The sequence below is a fragment of the Pseudorca crassidens genome, chromosome 17 (assembly GCF_039906515.1).
Source record: "Pseudorca crassidens isolate mPseCra1 chromosome 17, mPseCra1.hap1, whole genome shotgun sequence".
NCBI lineage: Eukaryota > Metazoa > Chordata > Mammalia > Artiodactyla > Delphinidae > Pseudorca > Pseudorca crassidens.
Window position 1 is genome coordinate 15,041,062 of NC_090312.1, and position 22,195 is coordinate 15,063,256.

General features: G+C 43.4%; 1 protein-coding gene across 3 annotated transcripts in view; it reads right to left on the bottom strand.

The window, feature by feature from the left end:
• Positions 1-628: 628 nt before the first annotated feature.
• NSMCE2 (NSE2 (MMS21) homolog, SMC5-SMC6 complex SUMO ligase) overlaps positions 629-22,195 on the bottom strand; it is a 224,349-nt gene continuing 202,782 nt past the window's right edge. For all 3 annotated transcript variants that reach the window (XM_067711298.1, XM_067711295.1, XM_067711296.1), the window contains 3 exons: positions 8,885-8,985; positions 8,367-8,473; positions 629-969 (listed from right to left, as the gene is read on the bottom strand). In XM_067711298.1, coding sequence (XP_067567399.1) covers positions 855-969; positions 8,367-8,473; positions 8,885-8,985 — 323 coding nt within the window. In that variant the 3' untranslated portion in view covers positions 629-854. The remainder of the gene's footprint in view (positions 970-8,366; positions 8,474-8,884; positions 8,986-22,195) is intronic.

The window sequence follows — 22,195 nt, forward strand, 5'->3', positions numbered from 1 at the left end:
ACTGTGAATCGATTAGCACTTTTTATACAAATGGAATATAAATCAATGGTATTCAATTTAAAGACCCTGCTGGTCATAAGTCTACAGACTTTCGGGGCTGAAGGGACAGTACAGAACATCTTATTCATTATCTTTATGTCGTGGCTGAAGACCCCCCAGCCCCACGGGGCTGAAGCCACTTACCGAAAGCCACGGAGCAAGGCTGAGAACAGCCAGGATGTGGTTGCTTCCGATGATGCTTCAGGATCTCAGCAGGCTGCAGCAAAGTTTCCATTATGGCATCAATTATCATCGCACTGATAAGCCAGCTACTGGAGCATTCTGTGCCCATCAGAATGACAAAAGCATTTACATATTTGGAACTGTCAATATACAAAGTAAATATAGGTAAGGAAGCCGGCTTTGCTTTACACCCTCATGCTATTCTTTACTATCCTGATAGAAAATGCTTGCAGTTTGGGGTGTTTCTATGTGTTTGCATTTCAAACATGCCTTGCAAGACATTTTTTTTGTTAAAACTATAATAAAAAGCAGTCTGAAGGATTAGAAATAGAGAAGCCTAGCACCACCCTGGCTTTACCACTGGATGCATTTACACCTCGGGAGGCGCACAGATAGGGCACACGCAGATAATCAAAGTTTTATTTAAAATTGCAGAACACTTAAAAATAAACAATATAATATGCTTGAATGTTTACTGTAACATAGAAAAAGGCTTTCAAATACACTAAAACCTTCAATTTTACCCCAAAGTATACTATGCAGCCAGTCGAAGTGCTTTGACAAGCATCCCTCTCTACAGATGGCTGGGGTAGGAGGTAGGCTGCGGAGTGCCCTGCAGGCAGGTGGTCTTCCTAGTCAGACTGACGACGTTTTTTCTTGTGGCTCTCAATCGCCCTTCTCAGCACCTCGTCCTGGATGAGATCAGACATTTTCACGTCTGTGTGGCTACAGCCAATTTTCGGGCAACTGTGAGGGATGAGAAAATCAAGTCAGGCTGCTTCACCTTAATGCCTTCAGCATAAACTTCTCTCACATGCAAGAATTTAAGTGAGGGCATTTTTTTTTTAATTGAATGAAAGATTCTTTAAATTCTATAGTGTTTTACAATTTTCAAAAGTTTCACACAGGTGATTTCATATAATCCCATAATAACCCCTTGTTTTTCTTCTCACCCCTATCTTGCCCCTCCCCCTCCCTCTCCCCACCGAGAGCCATGAGTTTGTTCTCTGTATCTGTGAGTTGGCTTCTTTTTTGTTTTATTAGTTTGTTGTATTTTTTAGATTCCACAGATAAGTGATATCACATAGTATTTGTTTTTCTCTGACTTATTTCACTTAGCATAACGTCCTCCAAGTCCATCCATGTTGCTACCAATGGCAAAATTTCATTCTTTTTTACGGCTGAGTAGTGTTTACGTGAGGACATTTTACCAAAAAAGGAGCACACTTAAAAAATCAGGACCGATGTGCACTTATTCATTTGTTCACCGGGTCATTTGTTCACTGAGCCAGGGCCTGTCCAGCACTGGGGGCAGGGCAATGCCCACTTCACAGCGCTCACTTTGCAGTGGGGGAGACAGATCTTCGCTAACTCAACTGCATAGATGCTTGCTGTGAGTTCATGTGGCATTAAGTGCTACAAAGGCTAAAAAGCAGGGTCAAGGGAGAGAGTGTGAGCTAAGGGGCTTATCTAGAGGGGGTCAGGGCAAGGCTCCCTGGGAGGTCTTATCTAGAACAAGGGCTGCGTGAGGCTCGGGCTGGGGCAGCAGCACGTGTAGAAGTCGAGGAGACAGCCGCTTGGTGCCCCGGAGTAAGAACAAGGTCAGTGTGGCTGGAATGCCCCGGGCAAGAGGGAGGGCATTTGGAGACTTGGTTGGAGGGCGTGTGGGGCTTTGGACTTTATTTTAAATGTGAAAACAATGGAGGGGTGGAGGTAGGGGAGGGATGGGGTTTGGCTTACATTTAGAAAACACGATTCTGGCTGTTTAATACAGAACACAGGCAGGGGGGAAGCAGGGGAGGGAGGGGGGTTGTGCAGCAGCCAGCAGAGTGAGGGCAGCTTGGATGAGGATGTAGCAGTGAGCAGCCTTGGGATACAACCGGAAATAGAACCTATGGGACTTGCTGATGGACCCAATGTGGAGGGTAAAGGAAAGAGCTGAGCTTTGTGCAGAGTCTGGCCCGAGCTGAAGCGGAATGGTGATACCCTTCATCTCCATGGAAACAACGGGAAAGCCGGGAGAGGATGGAGTCAGGCAGGAGTCCTGGTTGCTACATGTTGCCTCTGAAATGCCCACTAGTCCTCACAGTGGAGAGACTGAGTGGGCTGATGGGGACTCAGGGGAAAAGCTGTGGCTGAAGATATCAGTGGGTGAGTCACGGTTCTGTTTACATGTGGTCTCCTCTGAAGGCAGTGGGCTGGATGAAGTCACCTGATTTCTTCTCAACATGAACCAGACTCTGGTGGAGTGCCCAGTTTTGGAGTCAAGCCAACCTAGGTCTGAACTCTAACCCCAATGCCTACTTGCTCATTATGAGATTACCGGCAACTCACTTTACCTTCTGGAGCCTCTGTGTCCTCAGATTTACAATAGGGCAGAATCCCAATCTCACGGGGCTCCAGGCAACACAGTGCTCAATAGCTTTCATTCCCTTCACCATCTCCTATGACTATCCCCAGCCTCCTGATGAAAGTTGCTGATCTGTCTATAGACTGCATACCTCCCACACAGACGGGCACATATTCGTGCATTCATTTGACCCTCTTATGTGATTGGCCCTGTGCTAGTTCCAAGCACCCAGCTGTAAAATACAAATATAGGTTCCTGCCCCACACAGAGCTCTGGCCCAGTGATCTGAGACAGCCCTCCAAAAAGCACAGATCAAAAAGAACAAATTCAAGACAAACGCTATAAACCAGAAGGGGAAGAAAGCGGATCATGGGAGCTCCAATCTGTCCAGCGGTAGAAAGCTCCACAGTTCAACACAAAAGTTACACTTTCTCTTGGTCTTGGTTTCTGGCCCAAGGCCTCTTTATATTAGAGGAGCATTAACCAATGTAATGAATAGTATGCTTGCTAACAACGTTTATATTCAAAATACTGAAATGTGTCCTGTATGGCTGGGGACATGTGTTAAAATGTGATTAAAGAAAGGCAATCATATGAAAGACGATGGGGGTGATTTGGCCCAGGAATGATGATTTGGCTTTGCGTTAGGGGAAGGATTGGAGGTGCTTGAGAAATGCTGTACACTGGTTTACAACACCCTGCTGTCTCAAAGTGAATTCTTTCTTTCAGTATGAAAGTAAATAAGGTGAGATTATGAAAGGATACGGACGCTTTCCTGACTTCAGCAAAGGCAGTTTTCATCACTTCAACTTCCATGACATGGAAATGCAACCTGAAGTCGGTGGCTGGGATGACCCTCCGTTAATGCTTATCAACCCACTGATCATTCTCACTGACTGCCAGGCTGTAATCTCCCCCACTTCACAGAACAAAGTCTTTAATACCAATAGTCAGACAGTGAATAAGCTGCTTTAGGGAAGTGGAGAGGGAGGTGGGGAGGACTTCCTGATGACATCAGTGGTTTTAGTCAGTAAATGAGAGCATTCTGAGAATGTGTGATGGGATTAACCACACCAGTCAGTTGCAGAGCTGGCGTGCACATTAACCCAGGGCCACCCGTGTCAGACAAAGAGGTCTGAGCTCACTTAGGGTATCAGCCCAGGGGACAGAGGTATTAACCAAAAAGCCCTCCCAACGGGAGCCAGACGGCCTAAAGACACTACAGGCTCAAGGGTGAAAAAGACCTGGGCTCAAGCCTCCTGGCTGTGATACTCTGGGCAACTGATGTCATTAATGGGCCTCAGTTTCTTCCTCTAGGAAGGCAGAGCATAGCGTTGCTGTGAGAATGAGTAGGATGCGTGCGACAACGGTCCAGGAATTCACTCAGGTGCTCGATAAGCTGGTTCCTGCTCTAGGACACAACTTCTGTTCTCTAGAACCTTGTGGAGAAGAGCCGGGCCCACCTACAACGCTGGCAGGAGGCAGGCGTTGTGGGAGCACAGGGGCGGGGCACCTTGCGCAGCACAAATGGGGGTTCCGGGAAGGCTTCCCGGAGGAGAGGTCGATGCAGGAGAACCTTGTTTCTCACCCCGTCTCAATTAAACAAACACAAGTTTCTAAACTAAAGAGGAGAAGACAAGGTCATAATGACATGATACTGAATCAGGGCACTCCTCCTCCGGAGAAAGAACACTCTATAAGCATTAGTGCATTCATCCCCACGACATCCTGGTGAGCAAGATAGGCGTGGCAACACACAGTCTTAAGCTCTCGTGTCATTACTGTGAAAGAGTCAGACCTACAGGCCTGGAAGGAGAGGCTGGGTCCTGAACTGGGGTCACGGACAGGGCAGAACATTCCACTGCAGCAGCGGGCAAGCGTGTAAGTGTCTGCTGAGTGAAGGGACCGAGTCTTAGAGGGTCCCAGAGGCTCTGGGGACCCTAGGCCTCAGCATCAGCTCAAAAGTACAGGATTCTGGGTCTGACGAGCTCCTGGATCTGGGCCCCAAGAATTCCAAAGTCCAGCCCAGCTCTAGAAAGCAGGTCTGGAAATGTGAGTGGGATGGATTCCCATCATACCTAAACACAGAGTGTAACTCTATCCTACATCCTCTGAGTCTAAAATAATGTGTCACCAAGCAGTGAGGTAAGTAATACAAACATGAACAGTCTTGACCTCAATAACCCAACTGCTATTTGTTCAGCGCGCTATAGTCCAAAAAGAGCTTTCTCCTGAGTGCTTTGCTTCTCCACTGCCAAGAAATTTGCTGGTCCAGGCCTAGACTGGAATTCCCCACTGTTCCTTTGATCCTGAAATTCTGTGAGATGTCGCTATTTCCATTTTACAGATGAAGACACTGAGGCTCTGAGAGGTTAATGGACTTGTTGGTAAATGGTTAAAATAGGGCCTCCAAGCGCAATGCTGGAGTTCTGCTATTCAACGACACCTTTCTGTTCAACTTAATTGTACTCTTAAATGTGACTGTTTGTTAATATAGCCTCTGTTCTTAAACAAAAAAGGAAAGAAATGACTATGGATAACAGGAAATATCTTATTAAGATGAAAATCATAAGGCAGCTTTATTAGTAAGATAATAAACAGCCTGATTATTAAGAGATGTGTTTTAAGGAATTATTCTAACTATTGTATTTAGTTAGGGCTAAAGTCTCAACAATGGAGACTTTAAAATGGAGTCAGTGCCAGTAACACAATGTAACTGGAACTCCTGTCTGACAAAACATAGTTGGAACCAACAAGGAGGAAAAACTGAGATTTCTCAGACTGGATGTGTCATAGACATTTTTAAACAAAGGGAAGCCAGAACTGCTCATCGCCCTAACATGTGTCCTGGGAAACAACACTAATTCGCATTTAATCAGGAACCTCTGGAGCAGGATTTGAAGAGGCCCTGGATTCTAACCTGTTGCCGAATACAATGTACCTGGCACTCCAGCACTGGCTCCTGTGATACCCAACTCGTTTATCTCTCATCCCTTCTCTCCTGGCTACGTCTCAGACTGCTTGCTTGGAGTCTTCTTCCTTTGATTGCCCTTTCAAAATGGCAGAATGCTTTTTTGTGGGTCTACGTTAGGTGCTGGGGGAACGCGGTAAGCAGAGCAGAGCTGGATCCTGGCCTCGCGTTGCTCAGAGCCAGGCCAAGGTCCCGTCCTTGGGGGTTCTCAGCTGGCTGTCACATCTGGTCCAGAGCTGTACCTGTGCTGCTCTGACTCCTCTGTATCGATAACCTTACAGTCAACATCTCACACTCAGAGCTCTCTCCGAGCTCAAACACCCACATTTTCTGTGCCTCCTGGATACCTCCAGATGGCTGTATTGCTAGGACCTCAAACTTAGCATGACCCAAACTGTGCCTCTTATATGCCTTCCTAAATGTGTTCCCCTTACGACCTCTCTGTCGGCTAATGACATCGCCATCCTTCTAGACACCCAGTTTAGAAATGTCAGTCATCCTTCCACTTGTTCCCTTCAACTTCCGGCTCCCAAATTCTGTCCATCGTACCTCCACGATCGTGTTCCTCCTCATTTCCCTCCACCTATGACTGCTGCCTCAATCCCAGCTCTCATTATCTGTAACTTAATCTACTGCAAAAGCATCTGAATTGACATCTTCACCTCATGCCTTTATTCATCCATCTCTTGAACTGCTACTGGAGTAACTTCCTAAACCCAGGTTGACTCGCCTTATTCCCTCAAAACCCTGCAGTGTTCTCTCATGCCTACAGAATAATGGTGGCAAGAATGATGATGAGGATAATGATGATGGGGGATAAAGTTTACTGATCATGTAACAGGTACTTTAAGTGCTCTACATATATCTTATTCAAATTCCAAACATACCAATGAGGCAATTACAACTATTATCATCAATTTATAGATGAGGAAACTAATGAAATCATGACATTTAACACCCTCTACAATGAGTATAGAATAGAGAGAGAATTTACATACACCATTCCCCTATTGCTATTGTCCAGAGCATCCTTCTAATCACCGGCTAACATGCAATAACTGTTGCTGTACCTACTATCCCCCAAGTGGAACAGACTCTGAATAGGGCGAGCCTCTTGGCTAGAAAGAGTCTTCTTCACCATTCTCTGAAATCCTTCTCATTTTTCAAGGCCCAGCAAACATAGTACCTTCGCTGTAATCCTTCCAGACTTCCTCCACTTGGACTTAACTGTTCTTAACTAAGCTATGAGAACCTGCAGAGTTTGCGGAATCTGCACCCGAGTTATAGAAGTACGACAGAAAAATACCCACCTTTTCCAAATGACGGGTGTTACTCAAGTGCTTCCAAACATCATTTACAATTCAAAAAAGGCAAAGGACATTAGAAAATCAAAGTATGTAATCAAGAAGATGCACTTAAATGTGAGCCTGCTCTGGGAGTTGCTCCCAGCCATCCTGGGACTTGGGAGAAATGTGCTTTTGTATCAGTGCCTGCCCTTTCCAAATCTGACTAGAGGAGAATGTCACAAACTTTAAGGAAGAAGACCTGTGACACAGAACTATCTGGGAATACCTATTCTTAGCAATTATGTCAACAAATTAAAATTTTGTTTTTCAGAGACTAAACATAGAAAAAAGGAGAAAAAGAAGCCTTAGAAGTCCAGAAACAAAGAAAATTACACTCACAAGGGAAAATGAAAGGTTCCTTAGGGAAATATGGTATCTCAGTTGTAAGCTGGAAAGTCAAAACAGATAAAAATGTGCTCAAACAATCTCGATTTTGTAATCATTAGGCAGTTCTTCTAGAATAAATAGGGCAAACTACTTGACTGAATGACCATCAAGATATCTGCAGTCTCAAATGCCCTATCTTTAAGTCCACACCCAGATGAGGAGTGGTGGGGAATTCCAGTTCTAGGTCTGGACCAGCAAACTTCTGGGTGATGGAGAAGCAAGCCACACATCAAAGGGACTGTTATCACAAGTCCATTGAGAACTGGTCACACCTGCAATTCCATTCCTTCGACAAATCTGTGATAAAAGCATAAGAAATGCCAACCAAGTCAAAGCTAGGCTAGCCAACTCAGGTTTCTAGGTTATTACAGGAACTGAGCCATGGTCCCCCAGGGTTGGAGCATGTGTGTGTGTGTGTGTGTGTGTGTGTGTGTGTGTGTGCGTGAGAGAGAGAGAGAAAGGGGTAGAAATATATATATAAAAGAAAGATTCTCTAAACATTCCAATTAAAATTTTTTTTCTCATTGCAGTCATCCATGAATTTACTTAAACCATTTGGGAAGTTATTTATGTAATTAAAGATATGAAAGGTTTTCCCGGACAATCAAATCTTGATCATCAAGACCAACTGGATACGAATTCTTATCTTAGGATGATGACTTAATATTTTTTTTAAACAAACTACCTGTATTGCAGGATGCAAAAAAAAAAAAAAAATTATTTTTTTAACCATTCCTTCTTGTTTGGGTAAGTGCATATAGAAAGGGGAAAAGAAATCTCTCAGTATCACATTTCTCTATTTTTTTCAGGCTCCAGCACAAATTCATAAAAATTCCTATTATCTAATGATTAACATTACATCCAATTCCTTTTTCTCATGTTCTGAAGGTGTGGTTGAAGCTCCTTTAGTTTCTTCCTGAACAGATTACTAATTTGTTCCCTCATGTCCTGTTTTTCCATGTTGACACGATCCCTCCGGCTGAATGGACTTCAGGGGAGAAGTTTAAATGCCTTTTCCTCCAGCGTGAACGCACCGCCTCGGACTGACCACCGCTGGGAAGGTGTCACTTCCCTTCCCGCGGCAACTCACCAGGCCTTTTTCTTCCGCTTGTGCTTGTTCTCAATCATGCGAACAATGGCTTCCTCTTCATAGGTGTGGCCACACACTTTATTTTTCACTGGCTTCTTCATTTCCAACTGCAATCAAGGAGACATCAGGCTTTCAGGAATGATAGTGATCAGCTTCCAGTAACTTCTCCAAGCCAACAATTATTTGGCACTATGTTTGCCTAGACCTGGGGCTTCCGAGGTTTAACCTCCCCATCTCATGGCTCTAGATAACTCCTAGGGCAGATGACCACATCAGAAAATGCAGGGAGACCAGTGGCACCAATGACACTTGGCCTGTGGGCCAGGAATTTATTCCTAGATCCCTAAGGGCATCACTGACTGAAAACTCTTTCCCAGGTATACTCTTCAACTCTCATCCCTTTCCTTTCCTCCCTCCTCAACTCTAGACATGAAATGAAGTCAGAAAGCAAACAGGAACCCTTTGCCTCTATGAAGTGAATCGCTTTTTCTTTCAGGGGAAGGAGGAGAAAACAGTACCTGTGTAATGGGGCAGATGAAGTTGGTCTGACTTTGGGTCACAATCATATCTTCATCAACTCCTTCTGTGCCGTCAGCCTCTCTGTCTGCTTGAAGACCATCTAGAGGGAAAAAAGGGAAGTTGCTGAGTCTCGCTGGTCTAACATGTCAAGGACAGGAAGGGATGGAAGGGTCTCTTTGGTGTTAGCCCCTGTGCTAGGCGCCTGGATGCATATTAACTCTTCTGCAGGGGAGGCAGGACTCTGCCCATGTTTGGTAAGGAAACAGATTTGGAGCAGCGAAATAACTTTTTCAAAGTTACAGAGAGTGAATTTGTGAGGGAGTACTGTTCACTAATCAAGAATGTGGCTTTGGAGTCAGAAGGACGTGGTTATCTTTGTCACTTCCAGCTGTGAGACCTCGTGCTAGCGAGGTCTGTTTTTAACGTCTCTATAACTTTATTGCAAAGATTAAGAGGTGAAGAATTTAGTGTGCTCTGCATAGCTCCTGGCACAAAGACACATTCAATAAATGATAGTTACTGTTGGACGATACAGCGATTCTCAAACTTTTTGGTCTTAGAACCCTTTTGTACTTGTAGAAATTATTGAGGATGCCAATAAACTTTTAAAATGTGGTTTATATTTATCAAGGTTTGCCATGTTAGACATTAAGACTTAGGAATTTAAAAATATGTATTTATTAATTCATTTAAAAAGAACAACCCCATGACACGTGAACATAAATGACATTAAAAAAATTAAAAGTAATTATATTTTCCAGAACAAAAAAAAGTTAGAGATAAGAGTGGCATTGTTTTACATTTGGGAAAATATCTTTCATGTGTGGCTTAATAGAAGATAGTTGGATTTTTTTTTTCATGGTTTGCATACTATATATTTATTTTTTCGTCAGTCTAAAAATAATGTCTACACATTTAATTTCTGTCCAGTAAGAAGTGATAAGAGGTTTAAGAAGACCTAGTTTAAACAATTTCAAAGAAAGAAAATAAGTGAGCAAAATTATATTTATCCTAAAATATGTCTTTCCATCCACTCCATAGTGTAATGGCTCCTTAAGGCAACTTCCAACAACAATGATGTTTCTGATGCTTTCTATGGTGGCAGAGAGGTGACCATCACGGTCTGCAGGGCAGAGCAATAAGTATAACTCTAGTAATCCATTGTACATCGAAAGTCAGGGAATACTTCATTGGAATTATTCTCATTTTGGGGGATGAATAAAATTAAATCAAAGGACACAGTACCTGATAAAGGAGCAAAAAGCTTGTAGGCTTTGGTCAAAGAAAGAAAAGGGCCTAATGAGTGAAGAACTTCACTAATGAGTGAAGAAGAACTATATATTATAGTTTTCTTCCTTCAGTTTCTCAACTAGATTCCATTAGTGGAGTTTTCTAAAAGATTTGGAGGAGATTCCAATTCAGATATTATCAGAGATCATCATAAGGTAGTTGGATTTTGATATCTGTATATATGTGTCCAGTCTGTCGTGATATCACATCACATAGCCTCTGGAAAAATTCACTTATGAAAAGAAAGAGAGTGAAAAGGGCAAATGACATCTTAGTATTATTATGAAGATAGTTTTGACCTTGTGGGTACCCTGAAAGGCTCTCAGAGTACCCTAGGCGTTCCTGGCCCACACTTTGGGAACTGCTGAGTAAATGAGTGGTAGGGCTAGCTTTGAATATAACTTATTTGATTCTGATATCTGTGTTCTTTTCATGGTCCTTGCCCCTCACCAAGGGAAACTAGATAATAGATGGCTTCTGAATGGGGTACTGAGAGAATCTCATATGAAAGCCTTTCCTTCTGGAGAAGGCAGACTTGTCATTCTGCACTGAAATCAAAGATCAGTAGTGTTTTAAACACAAGTGTGACAGTGCAGTGACAGTGTAGTCCTTCCTCCTCCTTTTTCCCCTCCCTTTCTCTCTTCTCCCTTCCCTTCCTTCTTTCATTTTGGCAAAATATTGAATATAGACATTAAAAAGTGCCTCGCTTTTAATGTGTGAGGGAGACCCTTTTCTTAAGTTGAGATGGTTCTGCACATCTTTTAGTTCCTACAACTGCTGGCCCTGGCCTTCCCCCTTGGCCAGATGAAGTATATGCTGGAGAAGTACTACTGGGGACAGGAAAAGGGCCACAGAGCACTTGTTCAAGGTCACCCAGTGAACTTATGGCTGAAACCCAGGGATTCTGCCCCCAATTACTCTGTTTTTTTGGTAGGGGTTTCTCTTTGTTTTAGCAACTAGTGCTATTTATATGCCAGCTTGTTGTATTTTCTTAGAGAAATGTCCCCCAAACAGCGCTTATTCCTTGAAGAAGGCAAGAGTGAAGCCCTCAGAGCTTAGGATTTCCCAGACAGAGCGTTTTCTAACCATTGGTCATTAAGGTATGATGCCTGGGGCCTTTCAGCTTTTCAAGGGCCGATAAAAAGGTCTGAGACCTTGAAAACCATTTACTGGTTTCAAAACAGGATAACTACAAAACGGAAAATAATTTTAAAGGTCTACAAAATGTAATGTTGGGTTAACTTCATTAATTGTTGATTTGGTAATCAAAAATATTTCCTTTGGAAGCAATATATACGCTGGATTTAGGTTTTAATTTAATAATTCCCAATTATGCTAAGATAATTGCTGAGAAATTAATAGCCAATTATAGGTTAAATCACTTACTTGTAGCCAACCGTTTTCCAAAGCAAAATTGTAAAAATATCTTCAAAAAATTTTGCCAGCAATAAAATTATATTTAATGTGGAAGTTGCCATAGTTTAGTATGTTTGCTATGATGTGAGTTGTGGCTTCTGAAATAATTTTCCTTAGATCTATGAAGAGTCTTTGTGCTTCCCAGGACCTGTCTTTGGTATGAATAGCGCAAGAGTCAGACTCTTAAAAAAGAGTCCTCTTATCAACCCAATGATTCTTTTTTTTTTTTTTTTTTGCGGTACTCGGACCTCTCACTGTTCTGGCCTCTCCCGTTGCGGAGCACAGGCTCCGGACGCGCAGGCTCAGCGGCCATGGCTCACGGGCCCAGCCGCTCCGCGGCATGTGGGATCTTCCCGGACCAGGGTATGAACCCGTGTCCCCTGCATCGGCAGGCGGACTCTCAACCACTGTGCCACCAGGGAAGCCCCAACTCAATTATTCTTCACGATGGTTCAGGAAAGTTGGACAGGTAAGGAGAAAAGTCAAGGAGCAGAGCTGAAAGCTATTCTGATTCTCTGATTCACTTTCCAAAGCCTCCTCTTGCGGGCTGCTGCCGCCCATTACTGATTGTGCGTTTGACAGTCAAAATAAAAGTATCTCTTTGTCCATTTCTCACAGGGCTTCCTCTGAACTGATAGATTTCTGACTGCATACGTTATACTGTGGAATTCACCAGAAAATCTGTTGGATGAATAACAGGGTTCAGCCAATGTGAAAGACTGTGGGTTTTTTTTTTTTTTTTAATTTTCTATTTTTAAATTTCAAAAAGTAGAGGAAGCAAGAAAGCACAACTCAAATGCAATGCCAACCACTAGGGAAGGCTGAGTGGGGAACTTAGAAGCTGTAGGTGGCTATCAACAGCAGCGATCACGAAAGAAGAAGGTGACATAAGTGAGACTGGGAAAGAATGCCAATGGTGAGTAATAGCCCACGGACCGAGAGTCTAAAAAGAGAAAGAGCCGCAACAGCTAAACTTCTCTTGAGCTAGAACATTTCCTCACCCGAAATCTATATTTATAGTAAGTGATATTAACGTTGGGATTCTACAGTGTGCTAAAACAAAAGGTCACATCTGGCAATAAATGTCACTTACACTAATCTATACAAAAAGACAAAACTTTTTTTTTTTTTTTTTGTGGTACACGGGCCTCTCACTGCTGTGGCCTCTCCCGCTGCGGAGCACAGGCTCCGGACGCGCAGGCCCAGCGGCCATGGCCCACGGGCCCAGCCGCTCCGTGGCATGCGGGATCCTCCTGGACTGGGACACGAACCCGCGTCCCCTGCATCGGCAGGCGGACTCTCAACCGCTGCGCCACCAAGGAAGCCCAAAGACAAAACTTTTTGATAAGCCCGCTGAAAGGAAGATTGGAGAGAAAAAATACAGATCGTCTACTAGAATCACAAAAGTTTTAAACTGAGGTTATTTATCCTTATTCCCTCATTTATTGGAGAAAACGGAGATCCAAAGACATTATAGGTTTTGTCCAAAGTCAGGCAGGGAGTTAGTACGGTAAATCAACGTATAGCTCTACTTTCTTGGCCTGCTTAATTTGAATACTAAAACCAGTGTACAGGTTCTGGGAGCCATCCCTCCCTCCCCCAGATTATTACTTTATTACTAATAATACCTCAAGTTTACTGACTGCTACATAGCAGCTACTATGCTAAGCACTTTATATACATTATTTCATTTAATCTGCACAAAACACCCATGAAGAACAACTCTATTGTTATTCCTACTGAATAGACAAGAAAACTGAAGCCTCCACAATATTTTTAAGGCAAAAGTAGAAAATATCACCATTATAATAAAGAAGTAAGCAGATTCAATCCGTTTGTTATTCAAGAGATCTCAAAAAGAATTTCTGATTAAAAAAGGAAGAACAAGATGATGAGTCACACTGTTTTCCGTCCACATAAACACGGCATATGCTGTCAGAAGTATACGCGCCAGCTGTCAGCTTCCGCCCAGATGGGTCTCAGACCCACACCTAACATCCATGCCCGGGGCCCAGGGCACCCAAGCGAAGTGCTGAGGAGGGAAACCTGGGCAGGAATACCTACAGAGCACCCAGGAGGGATGTATCAGAACTGAGTTAGTAACTTGAATGGGATTTTTTTTGATGTCATAAAATAAAAACCAAAAGGAGAAGACATGAAAATGCTTGTAGTAGTAATTAGGTAAACAATCAAGGATTTCCAAAAGTCTATGAATATTCCCCAGTGATGTGAGGTTAGGAGGTGGGGGAGGGCCTTTATTGGATCCCGAGATGTGGGTTCACGGTTAGTCAGTGATGACTGTCAGTGAACAGCTAAATCCTCATCTCAGTCATCCTCCTCCTAGGTGCTCGAGCCCAAACCTTTGGAATCTATCTATCTATCTATCTACCTACCTATCTTATTTATTTTGGCCGTGCTGTGAGGCATGCGGGATCTTAGCTCCCCAACCAGGGATTGAACCAGTGCCCCCTGCATTGAGAGCGTGGAGTCTTAACCACTGGACCGCCAGGGAGGTCCCTGGAATCGTTCTTGATTATTCCTTTCCCTTCATTCCTCACATCCAAACCACTGGCAAGTTCTGTTGACTGGTTCTCAACTATATTCCCTAAATCGAAATCTAGCCTCTTTTCTCGATTTCTACTGCATCTTAGTCCAAAGCACTACGGCCTTCTGCCCAGACCTCTTCAGGAGCCTCCTAACTAGAATCCCTGCTTCTTACAGGGGGCACGACCTCCACCCCTCCACCCCCGCCTGCTTCTTACAGGGGCCTACACAGCCAGCTCCTCTGACCAGTCCCCCTCTCACCCACCGTGCTCGAGCCGCACCGGTCTTTCCTCTGCTTCTGAACACGCCAAGCTCTCTCTCGTCTTCGGCTGCTATCCTAACCTGCCTGGGATGTTCTGCCCTCCGGATCTTTGCTTGTGCTACTCCTTCTTGTCATTTTAAAATGTCGGTTTCAATGTTATCACTTTGGAGAGGCCTTCTCTGACCTCGTAAGCGAAAGAAGACACCAGCCCTCCTCTACCCCATCGCTCTGTTGTGACTGCACAGAGCATCTCTTTAAGGGCTACTTTCTTGTCTGTCTCCCTCTCTTCTACTCTCCCCTACTCCTGTTCTCTTCCAGGAAAGCAGGGACTTCACTGTCTTGTTCATTGCTGTTTCCTAGATTCTAAAATGTCCTTGGCATGTAGTGGTAGGTGTTCAATAAACATCCCATTAGTAAAGTGCTTCATCCAACAAGGCAGGAGTGGGCATACTTTTCACAAGGATATACTTAACATATTTAACAGATGCGGCAACACAGACACACACAGACACAGACACACACACATGTCTCACACAATAATGATTTTACAGGTTTTAGGCAAATAACAGAGAGGACTTCACTCTAGCTTGGGGTACAGCCTTGGACCCTGAATTCCACGTCAAAGGCAGCAAGTAAATGTAAGTGTTACGATTATAACAGGCTGTGTAGTAATTACAAAGGAGAATCCAGACATGGTTTTGTGGTCAGAAAATACACTTGGGCCTGGCCACACACAGCCCTGGTATTAGTCACTTGTCTGTCTTCAGGCAACCCAAATTTGGCTGACAGACAGTCTTACGTCAGCTGGGAATAAAAGTTGATTGCTATGTGCTTTTTCAATTAAGCCTCAGACATTTTTCTAAAAGCACTTTTCCCTTAAAAGTTAGTAGCAAATATTTTACAAATATTTGTTGCCTGCCTGAAATGCTTATTGGGCTGCCTGGATTATTTTACTTGCACTGTTCTGGGATAGTGCATTTGGAGCAGCTCAGCTGGTACATGGGAGATCCCCTCCCTCACCTGCAAAAGAAGGTTGATTCCAAGTTGGAAGCTCTGCAGTCACAGTGTCTGCATATGTGTCTGTGCCGACTCCTGACTTGTTGCCCCACCAAGCAGCCCACAGTCGGGGTTATGAGTGGCCTCATCTGTGAACTCGGACATGTCTTAGACTCCAAACGGAAAAAGAAGTGGGTCAGCAGGCTGGTCTCTTTGGCTTGGAATTAAGAGGAGTGTGTGTGTGCGTGCGTGCGTGCGCGTTGTTTTGGGGTCTACTCTACTACTAATGGGTATCTAGCCTTGTTCTTACTTTCTTCCTGGGATGAGTGGCCTGCCCTGAATGCTAGCACTTTGGTTGGGTCAAGTTACTATTGAGGAAATCCTAGTTTTGAAACTCTCTGGCACTGGCTAAGAGCTAAGACTCTTCTGTGTGTGAACAGCTTTTGCAGAATTAAAATGCAGATCATGTCCAGAAAGGGCCTACAGAATCAAAAATTTCCTAGGTGTTATACTCTTCATAGGATAGCAAAATTCAACAAACACAATTTCAACAAAAAATATTCAGCAAAAGTAGATTGAGTTAACAATCAGAACAATGGATAGAACATAGTTAGGTTCTGATAAACATTATTTATCATGTATATATTTTATTATAAACCAATGCTATATAACTGTAAATTGTTGCTGCTATTGTTATTTTTATCACTACTTTGTGCCAGGTTGTATGCTTGGTATTGGCAAAAAATAATCCTTGCCCTCAGGGAGTTCAGTCACACAGGACAGATGTATACAACACAAAGCAGTCTTGTGAGGGCTATGCACATACAAGATACTGTGGCAAGAAGCTCCCAGGAACTAACAGGGTCAGCCTCTCTGAGGAGCTCCTAACTGATCGGTGACAATGAGGAGGATCTTTCAGCTCACACTGTCTGAAACAACTCTGCTGCCCCCTTAAACATGAGCACTTAATTCGCAGCTACCTCAGGCCAGCACTTTGATCAGTACTCTCCCTTCTTCGTCGTCGACATTCGTCTCAGATTCTACGCATTTGGAAGAAGCTATACATATCCAATACAATGCAATCCAACCCAATCCAATCCAGTCCAGTCCAACCAGACACAAGCCAACCCATCCAGACTCAACCTAACCCAATCCCTGCAGCCAATCTCCTTCCTTTGCAATCCTATAACACCTACTGTATATACCATACTCTTTTAGCTTAAATTGCTTCATTATTCAGTTGTTTCATGTGGATGGAACTTCTTTTCTAGGTAGATTGAAAGCTCCTTGAGGACAAGCACTGTGTGTTCAAGCCAAAACAACTCAACTCAAGTTGTATTCATGGAACACCTGCTCTGTGCCAAACACTACACAAATGCCCATGGATATGAAGAGGATTAAAATCACGTCTGGTGGGAGAGACAGATACAAACACTTATATTCTGTGCAGGGAGTGAAATAACAAATATGTTTTGTACAAAGAAGAAGGGTAACCTAGAAGATCTCGGAAGGTGGGGTGAGGAATCAAGGTGAACCTCCCTGAGAAGGTGATGACTAAGCCAGGCTCTCCAGGGAGGTGTGATAAGAAGAGGGAAGGACACTCAGGCAGTGAGGATTAGCGCGTTTAGGAACATGGGCTCGGAGACAGCTTGCCCGGGTTTAAATCCTGGTCCCATCACTTTATCAGCTGGGTGCTCCTGGGTGAGTTACTTTACCTTTTTCTGTTTCCATCTTCTCAGCTGTAAAGTGGAGTTTACAGTCTAATTCACAGAGAATGAACCTACTTCACAGAGCTGTATGAGGATTAAATGAACTAATATATGAAAAATTCTTCGAAGGGTGTCTGGCAAATAGCAGGGGGGTCAATAAATATTGTTATGATTATTAATATTATTACTCAGAATTCCCACGGAGCTAGCATAGAGTGGGTACCTTCAACATATATGCTCTATTAAATGAAAACGATGTGCTATGGACTCACCCAAAGAGAAACTACAAGATTGCTCGACCCAGGATTCTGAATGGGATGAGCCCTTCCATGCCCAGGGCAGAGGGAGGCCTAAATTAGCCCAGGTGTAGTTAGCTGACCGGGCACTATCAACATCTTTAGTTTCCTGGCCGCTTTCACTTCCACAGCTCTTTCAACAAACTCCTCTAAAGATCTTGAAAGTAAACTGAATAAAGAGTTTCAGCTTATAACCTCCAAATGAGCTGAGATTTTCATAAGATGTACCCTGTCACATTATCATGCACTTGTTAATTTATCTGCTGTTGTTTTAGACACGTTCTTTGTCCTCAGCTGACATCATGTATTAATTTGCCTCCATTTCTTTAAATACTGTCAAAATACGTCATACGTCAAAATACGAGGGTTTTAAAGTAATCAGAACCCGGTGCATTCTACTGGTGGGACAAAAACCAATCCTTTGAGATCTGGTCATACAATATCCACTTTAAGTCAATAAATACTGAAAATATCCCCAAATTCAGTACATGCATTTAGTACTTGTTATGCAAGTACAGAGAAGGTTGATGCCCATCTCTAGGTTTCTAAGAAAAAGCAGACCACCGAATGCACACATTCTATTTCTTTGCTTTGGGCAATTAACTAGAAAACCACATGACAGGAAAACTGATTTGCCAGCATCGAGAAGGTATACAGCTCTCAATTGTTTAGATCCACGGAAGAGTATGAAGCAAGCAAAGATCAGAAGATGAGAAATCCCATCTGGGCCCATCTTATGTTTCCTTATTTTAGAGGGTTGCAAATACCACCTATCCAGGTACCCAACACAGTAGATGCAACTTATTTCTATACGCTTTCCAATCTCTATCTTTAAACTACCCTGACTCTGTCTCCTTCTTTTCTCATGCTCACTGCTGCTGTCCTAATTCAAGTCCCCAGCCTTCCTATTTAGAATATTGCAAAAGTTCTTTATTTATCTCTCTGCCTCAGTCTCTCCCCAACCTCCTTCTACACCCTAGCTCATCTTTCTAAAGCCATGGCCTCTTAAGCACAAGAACAAGACTTTTCATTGGTTGGCCCAGAGCATCTTCATCTCCCTCCTCAATCCCATTCCCCATATCCATCCAAACTCATTACAGTTTGCTCACACTTGCCAGGCTATTCTACTTCTCTGCTAGCCCTTCCCCTAGCAATCTGTGACCACACTTCAAGACTAAATTAATTCAAGTATTTCCTCTGTGAAGCCCCAAAGCAGAGGTGATACCTCCTTCAGCCCCCAGAATATCTTTGTAGATGCTGTAATCATTTGTTTACTTCTCCATCTTCCCTATTAGACTATGAATTCCTTGAGGGGAGGAGCTCTGCCTTATTTATCTTCATATTCTCAGGGAGCCAGGCAAGGTGCTGGAACTTAATAAATGTTCACTGAGTGACTGGTTGCCAAAGCAAGGGAATGCTTTGATTATTATTATATATAAACTGACTATGATAGTAAGATGAAAACAGTAAAGAAGGCCGTTCTGTAGGCAAATATTTTAGAATAAGACAAGCCGGTCTTTGATCTAATTACTTTTTTCCAGAAAGGGAGCCATTTTACACCGTCTAGGTCATTCCACCCTCCATTCTCTGTTCCAAAAGAGAATGCAAAAGCAAACTACCAAAAAGCAAAAGCAAACTACCAAAAGGCAAGATGATAGAGGTCGTATTCCAAGAAACAAACTATTCCACACTATGTCTTTATATCATCTCTGATTCTATTCCCTTGCCCAGGGGAAAGTACAATAATCATCAGTTATGAAAAATGTGTAAATCATCTTAAGTCTATTGAGTTTAGCCAGAGTGTACATGTAGTGACATTCAAGTACAGCAGTTTTTATAACAGAGAAAAACACTGGGAAAATCTAGATATTTGACTGACAGACTGAGAATTTCAATGAATGGTGACATCACCACTCAAAATCTGATAGAAATTAAGAACAATCTTTATCATCAGAAAATGCTTATAACAAGAGGTGGAAAAAATGAAATTAAAACTATATATGTAGTGTGATTAAATAATCTTAAATATGGTATACAGAAAAAAGACTGAAAGAAAATATGACAAAATATTACAGTCCACTGTGTCCTGGTGGCATAACTACTGTATATGTGAACTGGCAGTAGAGAAGGAATCAAGGGCATTTTTTAATTTTTGAAGAATAATTATTTCATTTGTACTTTTTATAACCGGTACTGTTTATGAGACCAAGTAATATTTAAGAAGAAAGTAGGACTCATGGCAATGGGGATGGATGGATTTGTTTATTCAATTTGTCAAAATGAAACAGATAACGAAATCAAGTGTAAAGATCATAATATTTTAAAAAGGAGCTTTACAATTTTTAATTGCTCAACCTTAAAACTGCAACACTTCAGCTTTGGGTAAGACAGGGACTATGACACCATTTCCACCCCTGATACATTTGAGATTTATTATCCTAATGACAGTTGTAATATTTCAAACTTATCTGCTCCCCTACAAGGTAATCCAATTTATATAACATCTTCTCTTCCATCTCCTCTAATTTCGAAGCTCCAGACAAAACAAAAATGAAATTCCTGTGTAGAATGCAAGACTTTAATAACAGAATAAAGCCAGCACCAATATCATACTTTGTTCTGTAAAGCTTCTCGAAATAAATGATAAATTTTGATCTTCAGACAATAGAAGGTAAAGAGGCACTGAAGACGTCCATTGTGGGATAAAGCTCAGTGAAGGGGGAATTATTTGTCTTACTAAGTGAGGGCAGGCCTCAAGTCTAATCAGGTATGTTACTCCGTAGGATTTACCCAGCATGGTAGTTACAAGACGCCTCAGAATCTGGCATTAATTAAATATGCTTATTTTTCCTTTCTACATGCATCTGATAAAGAGTATCAAGGTTTATTTTTGATCTATTTAAAAATTCTTCTTTATGGTGGCACAGTGTAGTCATTTTTAAACAAGAAAAAAAAAAGAATAGAAAAAAGAAAGGGGAATAGGGCTTCCCTGGTGGTGCAGTGGTTGAGAGTCCACCTGCCGATGCAGGGGACATGGGTTTGTGCCCCGGTCCGGGAAGATCCCACATGCCGCGGGTGGCTGGGCCCGTGAGCCATGGCCGCTGAGCCTGCGCATCTGGAGCCTGTGCTCCGCAACAGAAGAGGCCACAACAGTGAGAGGCCCACGTACCGCAAAAAAAAAAAAAAAAAAAAAAAGAAAGAAAAAAAAAAAGAAAGGGGACTAATCCCCAAAGTGCATTCCATATGGAAGAAATTTAAAAAGGTGAGAGCCCGAGGGACCAGAGCTAGGGAGGCTCAACAGTCCTGTCAGCCGCAAAGTCAGCGAAGCCACCCAAAACGCAGCCCAGCTCCCAGCCTGCAAAGTGCGCAGAGACAGTCGGGGTTTCCGAGAGTGATGAACCCACAAGATGCTCTGCGCCACCTCGACATCTGTTTTCAGTTTTCAGGGTCTTGTCTGAAGTTAGCCTAACAGAAAACATACCAAAGGGGGAAAAAATCCCTGCCAACTGGGAGGAAGAAGAAAAATGACAGAGACAGAGAGAGATGGAGAAAGAGAAGGAGAATGGGGAAGAGGTCGAGGGGAAGGGGGAGGGGGAGGGAGGGAAGGAGAGAGAGAAAGAAGAAAGGAAGCAAGGGGTGAGGGGTATGGGGCATCTTCCACACCACAGAGCCCGAGGAAGGGCCCTGGCGGCGCTCACACACCTAGAACCAAGTCCTGTGGCCAAGCCTTCCTTCTGTCCCCCCCACCCCCCTTCCACCCTCTATAAAGCCTTCCGCACATGCAAAGGAAGAAGACACATGACTTCAAAATCGGGAGCAGCTTAGGACACAGCTCTTGTGAATGCGTACAATAGATCTGAGTCATTTGTTCGTTTTGTAAACATGGAGAAATCACACTTTTAAAACTTCCTCGCCCAGTGACATTCACAGCACTTGACAATATGCTTAGCATTTACTCTTTTCCTTATTCACACCTAAAGATGTCAGGAGGGATAAATTTTCTTTCCCAGTGAGAGCTCACATACTCCAGGGCAGGTGGCAATTAGGAGGGAGCTCGCTAAGGGAGGCAGAAGCGGGCCTGACAGTGGCTGGGCCACGCAGAAACACAGAGAATCTCACCAAGGCCACTGCCTTCCTCTGGGAAAGCTTCTCACTCAGGGGCTCCCCCATCCCTCCCAAACTTAAATCCTCGGTAATTACCTGTTTCTGCCACTGTCTCCCTGACTAATCTGTAAGCCGCTCAAGTACAGGGACCACCTTTGCTCATCATCTCTGCACCACAGTGCGTGGCGCATGATAGGGGCTCAGGGTTGATACCTGGCATCCAATCTTAAGGGCAGCTTAAAAATTACACCGTTCACCCCCTAGCTCTTCTGCAGAAAAGCGGTTCTGCGCAAGACCCAGAGAAGAGCTCTGTAAGGCATGGACTTCAGCGGGGTGGGTTAAGTCTAGATCTAGGTACCACGGGGCACTACCATAAATTGGGGGATAGGTGTTGAAGTTCCTTCAGGCGAACACTGTCTCTTCTCAACTATTTCATTAGGATACAGTGAAGATGAGATGAAACGTTTTGCCCTCTTTGGAAAAAAGGACCTAACAAATACATCCAGGCAGTAACAAGAACATCATGAGGAAGGAGAACCCTGGAGACAGTTTCTGAAAGCGCAAAGCAGGGCGACTGGCTGATCTTGTTCATTTTCAAAGCCTTTGGGGGGGCCCAAGTTCTAGTGCTGCAGTGTACGGTCTACGGACATTCACGAGCTCCAAAAGGTAGCACTAATGGGAGTGAAAGATGGT